The sequence below is a fragment of the Gastrolobium bilobum genome, unplaced genomic scaffold (assembly GCF_033153095.1).
Source record: "Gastrolobium bilobum isolate Gb01-03AN ecotype WA unplaced genomic scaffold, APGP_CSIRO_Gbil_v1 utg8551, whole genome shotgun sequence".
In the NCBI taxonomy this organism is placed as follows: domain Eukaryota; kingdom Viridiplantae; phylum Streptophyta; class Magnoliopsida; order Fabales; family Fabaceae; genus Gastrolobium; species Gastrolobium bilobum.
The window spans coordinates 53774-65472 of record NW_026896068.1 but is presented as its reverse complement, the minus strand read 5'-3'; the positions used below and the strand labels follow the sequence as shown (position 1 = coordinate 65472).

General features: G+C 32.9%; 2 protein-coding genes across 2 annotated transcripts; both read left to right on the top strand.

Moving 5' to 3' along the window:
* Positions 1 to 1582: 1582 nt before the first annotated feature.
* LOC133297614 (protein REGULATOR OF FATTY ACID COMPOSITION 3, chloroplastic) lies at positions 1583 to 5666 on the top strand. Its single transcript, XM_061496781.1, has 5 exons — positions 1583 to 1902; positions 2348 to 2402; positions 2528 to 2584; positions 4070 to 4147; positions 5124 to 5666. Exons 1-5 carry the CDS (start codon positions 1603 to 1605, stop codon positions 5600 to 5602), a joined length of 969 nt encoding a protein of 322 aa, XP_061352765.1. The 5' UTR covers positions 1583 to 1602; the 3' UTR covers positions 5603 to 5666.
* A 2856-nt stretch (positions 5667 to 8522) lies between these two features.
* On the top strand, positions 8523 to 10506 carry LOC133297604 (ferritin-like catalase Nec2). The gene is made up of 3 exons (XM_061496771.1): positions 8523 to 8848; positions 9434 to 9659; positions 10123 to 10506. Exons 1-3 carry the CDS (start codon positions 8523 to 8525, stop codon positions 10504 to 10506), a joined length of 936 nt encoding a protein of 311 aa, XP_061352755.1.
* The last annotated feature ends 1193 nt before the right edge of the window (positions 10507 to 11699 follow it).

The following is an 11699-nucleotide window of genomic DNA, read 5'->3' as shown; positions in this document are numbered from 1 at the left end:
AAAATAAATTACTGTCACCTGAAGTGCAAGTGACTTCTAAATGCTACCATTTTTGATAAAAAAAAAATGCAGCTTTTTGATTAATATAGTTAGTATGCATATCTAGGATTTGGAATGACTTTATAACTTGTAAATTCACATTTGTGTCGTACCACTAAATTTATAAATGCTAAAAAATGTTTTCCTGAAAGAAAAATTGGAGCATGAAATGGATGTTATAAAATAAGGGATTTATTTTTCTGCTTTACTGAAGAGGAAATTTTTTCGTGCAGACACATGTTTTAGGTGGGCTCACAGTTAAGAAAAATAAAATAAAAATTGACACATAAATAAATGTCAGAAGAAATATTTTCTCTAGCAAAATGAGAAAATATTTTCATAAAAAAATAATAAGTAAATTATTAGGGGGCATTTGATAGAGGAGAATTTTTTTTTATTCGGAAATCACCATTTTCAAGAATATGATGGAAAAAATGAGTTTTCCGGAAATATTATCAAAAAATTATTTGATTGGCCAAAATATTCCTGGAAATGTTGAGTTAATTTTTTTGATGCTATATTTGATTGTGTTATATTTTCCCTTGTCATGGGAATCCTAGAATACCGCCCCTTTGGTGGTATTTTTGGATAGTATTTTAAAAAAAAATTATACACAAAATAAAATCGCAAAATAATTAAATTTTTGGAAATTTTTTAGAAATCTTATATCAAACATAGGTAAATAAGATTACCATCTCGATTTTTCGAGAATCCTAAAAAATATCTCCTAGAATAAAATGTGAGTTCAAGGATTTTTGTTAAGAGATAGCATAACACTTGTGCTTTCATCATCATGCACATAGTTCAAATTGGACTGAATTTATGAAGATATCTCATTGTTTTACATAAAAAAAGAAGAAAAATGGATTAGTAGTAAATGAAATAACTTCAATTGTTTGTTTCTTTTCTTAAAAAAAAAACATTTTAAGTTTAAAACCTGTCTAAAAATTGTAATGTTATTAGATAAGATTTTTTTAAAGAAAAGCATTAAAAGTAATTTTGAACATTTCATCATAAGGTAAAAAAGTATATATATATATATATATATATATATATATATATATATATATATATATATATAGTCTACTCTAAAAATGTTTTCTTTTCAAAACTCATAATTAGATGACTATTGATGGGTTTTATTTTAACCGATCAGCTTATAATTTTGTTAAAAAAATTATTTCTTAAATATTTCCCGAATGTTCTTATGAATTTTTAGGTTGGTTATTTTTATGATGTTATTAATACTTGAGAGTGTAATCCAGTTTTATTAATACTACTTATTTATTTATTTTGTTTTTCAATGTATTCTTATTATATCTTTTGAATGTGAGTGAATTATATTGAAACATTGAACAATGGAGTTAGATTCTCTATACAAGTAACATTTTAAAAACTAAAACCTTTAGTTTGCTTGTTACATTCCTTGCTATTGATATTATTTTTTTTAAAGCCAATAATAAAAAAATAGAAATGATAATTAAATTATGTTTTATAGTGTTGTAAGAAATTAAATCCATAAAATAACTATACATAAGCTTCAGGGTTTGGTCACTCTCTCTAATGGAGGCACTGCTTCAGGGTTCATCTCTTGCTCCTTATCTCCTACCCAAGCTTCCAAAAACAACGATGATAATAGGCAACTACGTTAGATTCAATCTTAATCATAACCCATGCTTCATATTCGCAAATGGGTACCCTTCTTCTTCTTCACGGTCATTTTCTGTTCTGAATAAGCCCAGAAAATCAATATCAGTGATTGTTAATGCCCGCAAGAAAGACAAGAAAGAAGATAGCCACAGCTTTGTACCCAAACCAGAGGAGGTTACGGGCTTCTTCCCCGAAGCTGTGCTCCTTAAAAAGGTGATTTTTTTTTTTACACATACCCTTTATTTGCTTTTCTTGTTCTTCTCAGTTTAGTGCAAGTTTTTATGGGTTTAGTTTTGAGAACGAGATACCCTTTTGAAGATTCGTTCAGTTTAGACTTATATATTAGTTGGAATTTCACTGCTACTGGTACTACTAAGGTTTTTTGAACCCATTTTCTTTTCTGTTGAAAAACCTTATCTTAATCTGTTTTGTTTAGAAGGGAAAATTCCTCACAATCAAAGGATAATTTTGCACATTTTGATAGTATATGACTTAGTTTTAGACAGCAGACAAGGAAGGAGGCATATGGCACTAGTTATTGCATCCTTTGTGCCTGCCTTGTTTGAAGAATTTAGTTTTGAGTTAACTATGTTATTATTCTTTATGAGATGAGTTTTCTCATTGATATTGAATTGGGGTTTTTAACTTCAATTTTCAGAAGACAGTTGAGGAAGATGGTAAGCTTCTCCCGGAGTTTGAAGATGCTGAAGAAAGTGAGTGGTTATAGTTCAGTTATTCAATCTTTCCTAGTTGGTTGCATCTGTCTTGGTAGGCTAAATGGTTTGGATTATTGCGCTGAGATTATTGCTTTTTTCCAAATTTCCATTTTGATTTACAGGAGAACTCTATGAATCGCTGATGCTTGACCTGGAAAGTGATATGGACGTCGAACTAAGTAAGTTGATTCTTTCTCGTTTCTGTTAGAGAAGAAATGTAACAATGCACTAATGTAATTGCATAATCTAGGAATTTTGTATCGTCTCTTTTGTTATTACTTTCATGCTCTTTGTAATTTTGTTTGTTTGCAAGCTGTCAACTCTTGTATAGTTGTTCAAATAGCAATGATGTATGAGCCATTCCCTTCAATTTCGAGGATTTGGTCTTTACATGGTATCCGGAGCTCATAATCTTTAACCAACAATATGATCCATAACTCTTTCTCCCCCTCCCCTGCCCCTTCTCTTCTTCTCTCTTTTTTCAATGATATTTGCTGATTTCCCCACCAAAACCTCCAACCCCCTTCCTTCCCATGACACCAAGGACCTCGTCCAATTTAACACTTCCATCCATTCTCCATCAAACTCACGGGTGCCAACTGTCCTACCTGGCACAAACAATGGCATTCTCTTCTAGTCAGCCGAGACCTTGTTGGATGTACCAAACCATGCCCACCCCAAACTATCAAGGCCAATGATGTAGATGTTCTTAACATTGCACACAACTTCTGGGTTTCAGGATCAACTCCTATATCTTACCCTTCTGAGCTCGTAACTGGCCAATGCACTTTCCATTTATGTCATCTGCGGACACCTCTGCTGAGGCTTGGAATAGCCTCAGTAAAGCTTATGCTAGTCATTCCCGCTCAAGGATTATGTCTCTCAAGGAACACTTAGCGTCCATTAAGAAAAGAATGTCCACAGTCACGGACTACCATAGCTCTATAAAGAGCATCTCCAATGACTGGCACCCATTTGTCCTTCCTTTTACAATCTGGATCTTGTTATCTATACAGTAGGCGGCTTATGTTCCAGCTTTTGCAAATTTGTGGCCTCAACGTCATTGTCCTCACTTTAACACTCGTCGTGAGACACCAATGTCATTTGCCCATGATATGTCCACCATCTTGGTTTTTTTTTTTTTGATTTGTGTTGCCGCGCGCGGGGGGGGGGGGGGGGGGGGGGGTATGTTAGAGAAGATACGTAACTATTGCACTAATGCAATTGCATAATCATAGTAATTTTGTAGCGACTCTTTTTTTAATTATTTTAATCCTTTTTGTAACTCTCTTATTTGTTTGCAAGCCGTTAACTCTTTTATGTGTATGGTTTTTCATATAGAAATAATGTGATCAACCATTCCGTTCAAAGATTTGGTCTTTACACATTCTACTAGCTAGAAGAATTTGTAGTCCTTTCTTTGCTGAAAGTTAAAATGGATATTTTTATTTTTTTAAATAATGTTGTAATATTCAATTTCCTTTTATATATATGTATGTGTCTTAACCCTAAAGATTTTAAGATGTAATATGGCTTCTTATCGTAGCTACCTATCTTCTGCCAGTATGTAGGAATAGAAAATAGCCGTGAGCCAATATTTGTCTATATCTCTTGGAGCAAGTTAAGTGCTCTATCTCTCATACTCTGCTTCTTTACTTATGCAGTGCGCCACTACGAGGTTGTTTACTTAATTCATGAGAAGCATGAAGAAGAGGTTGCAGCTGTCAATCAGAAAGTTCAAGGTAATCTTTCACAGTTCACTCACATCTTCTTTTTTAACTGTTCATATTCCCCTGATGCCATATAAAATGAGTTCAGTAGTTTACCATTTCTGGGTGTCATGTCCTACTCTAGCTATCTCTAAAATGGCTATACTGGGATAGGAAGTATCAGGTGGTCTGTGACAGATGCAAAATATCTGTTGAGATATATAAAACCATTAATGTAGTCTTACCCAATAGCTTAAGTTTTTGGGTTGAATTGGTTCTTTACATGGTATCAAAGCCTCGTGTCCCGGGTTCGAACCTCACCGTCCCCCACTTTCTTTGTAGTGGAATTTCTTTCTTCGCACAGGTAGGTGGGCCTGTGCATTGTCCACCCTTTAAGCCCAGTGGGCTTTCATGTGAGAGGGCGTGTTGAGATATATAAAATCATTAATGTAGCCTTACCCAATAGCTTAAGCTTTTGGGTTGAATTGGTTCTTTACAATATCTATAATTTGGCTAGGTGTTTTCTTACAGCCCTTACCTGTGGAATTAACTCTTAGGTGTTATTGATTAACCTACCTTCGCCAAAAGTTAACAAGTTGTAGCTGGTAATAGTATTCTCTAATGCCCTATTTGGAACTTTCATGAGGGGTTTTGATTCTTTTGTCCATATTCATTCAGTAGGAAGAACATGCTATGCAAAACTTTGGCGTTCGGTACTCTTTATGTTCCACATAGAACTGGTGGTGGTAAAATGTTTGTTGTGGAAATACAAGAACAACAGTCTCAGTCTGAGAATTGGATTATGTTTTGAGAACTTCAAACAAAATCTGCTGTTTGAATTCTTTAATAATTACCTGGATAGTGGATACTGTAATTGTATGATATAGTAGTGTAAAAAGTTGCTGCAATGTATAGATTAACAAAAAAAAATATTTTTTTTATCTTCTGATGAAAATTAGCTTCTGATTGTTTTGGTTATTTGTCATAAATTTTTGGAAACACTTTGCAGACTTTTTGAGGGAGAAGAAAGGCAGGGTGTGGCGACTGAATGATTGGGGCATGAGAAAGCTAGCTTACAAAATAAAGAAAGCTAATAATGCCCACTACATTTTGATGAACTTCGAGTTGGATGCCAAATATATCAACGAGTTCAAGACTCTGTTGGACAAAGATGAAAGAGTCATTCGGCATCTCTTGATAAAGAGGGATGAGGCAATCACTGAAGATTGCCCTCCTCCTCCGGAGTTTCATACTCTGCGCGCAAATGCGGATGATTATGATGATGATGATGAAGAAGAAGAATTTGATGAAGATTATGATGATGAGTTGGATGGTGAAGATGAGATGGATGGCTATGATGATGATGGAGGGGATGAAATTATTGTTATAGATGGCGATGGCAATAATATAGATTCTAGAAATGAGACATTAACAAATGTTAGAAAGCCAGAAATAAGAAAATTGAGGGATGAGAACGTAGTTAGGTAGATAATATTGGATATGTTCTTGTTTTTTGTGTTCTTAAAACTGTTTTGTAGAATAGTTAATGGAATATGTGTTTTTTATGTTTGTTTTTTTTTGTTTTGTTTTGAAAGTTGAAAGTTAAAATATCAAACAAAATTAACTCAAGATATATTATCTAAATTTGATTGTAAAAACAAAAAAAAGTTACAATTTTTATTTTATTTTTTAAAACAGATCATATCAAATCGATTTTTTTATTTTTTTATTCTGAGAATCAAAAAATTGTTTTTCAAATAGATTTCAAACAGACCGTTATCTTTTATCACTGATTCTTTTGTTCCTTTGTTTCCATAGGAATGCAGAGCAGTTCTAAACATTATGGCTCTAATTACATCAAGATCTAAGTAACTAGGATGTCTGGTTTGCTCAAATTATTAAATTATAAAATGTTTGTATGATGAATAGCTGGGAATTTAAGCTGATACCAGCAAAGAGGGAAAATGAAAATAATACATTCGCTATGTGTAATTCGTACAAGGAATGAGCACTGGACTAAAATTGTAAATATGTTAAGGTGTAGAACCCGGATTCAAGTGATTCAGAATTGAGATGAAAACTAGAATTTTGGGGTACCAGAATTTGCAATAGTTTGGGTTAGGGTGATGTTGGACATAATTTAATTCTTTGGATGCATTTGCGTAAGAAACATTGTCTTCAAGGAAATATTGGGCATGAGGTGCACAAGAAAGCATTGAATGGTGTTGTTTAGTAATTGACCATCTCACACGAAACCCGGGTCACATGATGACATAACACACAAACTTATATTAATTAGGCCTTGATTTTGTCAAACTAAATCGTTGTCGTAAACTACCTGGTTGGGATGATTTTGTATATACGCAATATTTTTATGAGAAGTTCTTTTCTCTCTGAAAGCAACACTTTTACAACAACAGATATGAATAGTTTCACAGATTTAATATACATTTGAAGAGCTGCCATCTACTTGTTCTATGAGTAGTCATGAATGAGTATATCTCGGGCAGTTGTTCATTACCTGCAACTTAATATTCATAATGAATAGTTTTGAATATTAGAATAAATTATGGGATTTTTTTTAAATGATACAATTTTGTATCATTTTAAATGAAACGACGTTATTTTGGTGCATAATTGGTAATTTTTTATATTCTCTCTCTTATGTAAAATGACATACAGTTATATTCTTTAAAAGGACAAATATTTTTTCCATAAATTATATGAGAAAAGTTATTCTTACAATCTATTTTTGTTTACAACATCTTATAATCATATTTTAACCGTTGATTTATGTCAATCAACGGTTATCATTTCAGCCAATCAAATTTATTAATTAATTATTAATTTTCAATAAATGATAATTGTTTATTGACGAAAATCAACGGTTAAGATATGATTGTAAGAGGTTATAAACAAAAATAGGTTGTGAGAATAATCTTTCTCAAATTATATATATAGTAGAACATTTTTATCTTCCAGAGATGACAAATGTGATTTTTAAAAAATAAAAGAGACAGAATTATAATTTGAATATGTCTTAAAAGAGGAAGACTGATTCATCCTAAAATATATTGAGTCACTTACCACAAAGTTTGGTTTTTCTTTGCGTGTCAAGAGAAACAAAAATGAAAAAAGAAATATATACTGCGAAATATTGAAATGTAATTTTCTTTCCCAATCCGCTAAAACTGCCGGGTTTGATTAAATGACTCCACAAATTGATGGAGATTTCGTGCATAAATCCTCCATGAAATCTAACAAGTCTCGGTTAGGTGATGGGTCAGTGTTCCCACTCCCTTATAAACTGGCAATTATTAAAATGAAAGAAAAGATGAAGTACAATTTTCTTCCATCTATGTTGTTTGGCTGGTAAAAGTAAACAGCCACCATGCACTAAATGCATGGCATGTGTTTTTTAAAATTATTTCTTAATGTGTATATTTTCTTATTTTCAGAGAGTTTATTTAAACAGAAATTGTAATAATTTTTAAAGATAGAGCTATATTTGAATACTACACAATCTTTCAAAAGATTGTGCATCAATTATTTCCCGTCCTAATTCTATATACTCATAAAACTTTGTATCATACAAGATCATACCACCGCGAGATTAGCTGCAACCATTGATATTATCATCAGTTAGTTTAACTCATGAGTGCATCCTTTCGGTGCCTCATAACTGAAACACTCCAAATCCAACCAAAGCCTGAACCCAAAGAGAACCAACATATCTCTACCAAGTACCAAAGATAATGAAGCACTATCCAAATGAAGAGAAAGATCATTTTCTTCCACACTTCCAAGGTGCCCCCACCATTTAATGACTCAAACCTACTTCTCTTTATTAATTTGGAGATATTTTAATTGATTTATCGCGACTAGTCCGATTTGGGACGGGTATCAGAATTAAAGTTTTGAACCTCTCTCAAATATAATATTAAAAAAGATTGAACACATGCTCTAAAACCTATTTCTCTAAATCCTAGCCGCTAGTATCTTACTCCACGTAGCAAATCCCAATAATAGAAAATTTTCTTTAGTGCTATGAATGCACTGAATTTTCGGTACATCTTTCTTTCACAATATGACATGTGTTTTATTTTTTTTATCAAATCACTCTTTCACTTGATTTTAAAATAAATTATTTATTAATAATTTGACAAAAATAAGACACGTGTCATATTATGAGTAGAAGATGCACCGAAAACTTAGTATCCATTGCATACGTGTATCACTGAAGATATTCTTATTAGACTATGTTATGCATCCTCAGGCCACGTATCTAGCATACGCATGAACCAAAAAGATTGTTTATATATATAAGTGCACAATATGTGACGGGATCATAAGTGACATATATATATATATATATGCACATCATCACCCAGAAAAAGAGCCTAAAAACATGGCACCCCACATTTCTAGAGTCACTGCCTCCATTGTTGTTTTGCTAGCTTCCCTTGTTCTCCCCCAAGAATCTTACTTTTCTGTGCTCATTGCAAGTGACGCAACCCCAGAATCAGATGTTGATCTTCTGGAATTTCCTCTAAATTTAGAATATTTAGAGGCTGAGTTCTTCTTGTTTGGGTCTTTGGGTCATGGATTGGATGTAGTTGCTCCACACTTAGCAGAGGGAGGACCCCCTCCCATTGGTGCCAGATTGGCCAACCTTGACATCCTTGTTAAGGATGTTATCTTGCAGTTTGGTTTGCAGGAAGTTGGACATTTGAGGTTCTCTCTCTTCTCTCTTCAATTATAATTCTTTTAGGCAAAAAAAATTACAATATCTTATGTTATATATACGGGGAAAATATTTTTGCAGCCACTTTAGATAAAGTTGTTTGCAGTTACTATTTTTTCACTAAGTACGACCGATCGTATATTGAAATTGTATTTTCTCTCTCTGCCACGTCAGCCGACAATGTCTGAGGAAAGAGAAAAAAAGAACAGCTTTATTGTTATAACTAAGTACGACTGGTCGTACTTAGTGAAAAAGGGGTAGCTGTAGACAACCTTATCTAAAGTGGCTGTAGAAATTATTTTCCGGCTTGGCTCAGCGGTAAGCTTGCTTGCCGTGGTGTGTCAGGTCGCGGGTTCGAATCAGCCTCCCTGCAAAAAGCAGGGGAAAGACTGCCTAGAGTATTCCCTTCCCCAGACACTCACGAAGTGGGTATTTGAACTGGGTCGGCCCTTTTTATATATATATATATATATGTTGTAAGACCTTAATTTGATGGATTTTGGATTAGTTTATATGTATATGTATATGTATTTCCAAGAGAAGAGTTCTAAAGTAAAGTTGTGTTCTCGTTGCAGAGCAATAAAGAGCACAGTGAGAGGGTTCCCTAGACCATTGCTGGATCTAAGCACAGCATCATTTGCTAAAGTAATGGACAGTGCCTTTGGGCGACCTCTGCATCCTCCTTTTGATCCTTATGCCAATGAGATCAACTTTCTGCTTGCATCTTATGTTATTCCTTATGTTGGCCTTACTGGTTATGTTGGAGCCAATCCACTTCTGCAAACTGCTACTGCCAAGAAGGTACAGCCCCCAAACTCAAAAACATTTGGTGTAATGTGTATTTTAGGTACATGAAATATGATATACCCGTGTTTATAAAATATATGGTACAAGAAGTTGAGACTTGTCAAGAAATGTTACAATTAGTATTTTTTACAGAAGTTGGCTGAGACTTTTTACTAGGGAATGCCAAATTCCCTAATATACTAATTGCTAACTATAGATATCTAATTCAAGTATTTAAGATATCCAAAAAATCCCAATTGTTAGGATGAAAAGGAACATATAATTGTTATAATGTTTATTTGATCTGGTTAAAAATGGGACAGAAGAAAATAGCATGGTAAATAAACAATTTTAACATGTTTGGTGCCCCAAAAATTAAGAATTGCCAAAAATAAAATAAAATCAAAATCAAAATGGTATGCACCTTAAAACAAAGAGATGATGCATATAATGACATAGTGTGATGCTGCATGTACAGCTTGTTGCAGGTCTTCTGGGAGTAGAGTCTGGCCAAGATGCAGTTATCAGAGCATTGCTATATGAACGTCGATCCTTGAAGGTTCTGCCCTATGGAATAAGTGTGGCAGAGTTCACAGACCGCATTTCAGCCCTTAGGGATAGGCTAGGAAACACAGGTTTGAAAGATGAGGGTCTTGTGGTTCCTAGGATGCAAGGTGCTGAGGGCAGAGTCTCTGGCAACATTCTCTCTGCTGACAGAGATTCACTGTCATATCCCAGAACCCCACAAGAAATACTGAGGATAATATATGGTACAGGTGATGAACATGTCCCTGGTGGCTTCCACCCTCATGGTGCAGGTGGTCGTATAGCCAGATCTTACTTACAGAGTACCTTAAACTAAGCATAATTCTAGTCAAACTGTTATGCCTACCTCAGACAATGAATTATAATGACTAATAAAGCACTCTATGTGACGATCTGGTTTGAAAATTTCCTTATGTTGCATTCAAGATTTACTGATATAGAGTTAGGCCTAAGGACAGGAATTCAAGCAAAAGTTTTTGCAATTTCTCAAACCAAAACTGCAGAATGATACCAAATATTATATTATAATCTAGTATTCAACATCACCATATTAGCAAAATCTATTTAATATATCAACTACAAAATTCAAGAATATCATGCAATGACATGGTGTTGCCTTGTAGTAATTTTTTAATTTTTTACAACCAATGTAAATGCTTTGCACTCGCATTATAAGGGAACCTGGCCAGCGGCAAAGTGAGGATTACCTAATCCATATAATTTGAGTAAGAGCTGATTCCTATCATAACAAACTAAAGGAAATGTTAATTCAAAACATAAAAAGAAATAATATTGATTTTAAAAACTTTTTAAGTTTTACATGAAAAATTATTAATATAGTTTATTACAAATGTAATTAATAGAAAGTTATACTTAAAATATTATTTTTATTTAAAGTAGTGGATAGTTAGTAAAAAACAGGGACAATTAAATATTGAAATTTATGATCAAGTTTAATATTTACTGTTATTTTAGCAAGCTTCAAGATTGTGAAGAATAATTTACCCTATTATTATTAAATATAAGAGTATCTTAATTTTTCTACAGCACCCACACTTTTACTTATTTATTTACCAAAAAAAAAAATTAATTATGCAAACAGAAAAAAATTTAATTATCTTATTTTTTGAAATATAATTCAAATCTAGTCTAATTGTTGAATCACCTGTTGATAAATACATCATTCAAATCAATTAAAGAGAGTCGTTTAATCGACGTATCATATCGTTTTTATGCAAGCAAGAAAGGTCAGAGTGTACCCAAAACAAAAAACAAAAAAAAGTAACGTTAAAATATTTTGCTATATAATAAGGGATATGATATTATGTCTATTTTTTTTTATACATACTTTATCTACTTTCTTCAACACCATTATATTGGAATCTTGAGATAGAAATGGAAAGATAAATTTTGATCTAACGTTATTCGAGATACAAACTCACGCATATCATTATAGAAAATTTTAATTACATCCAAAAAATTTTAACTACATCCAATTTACAATTAAAA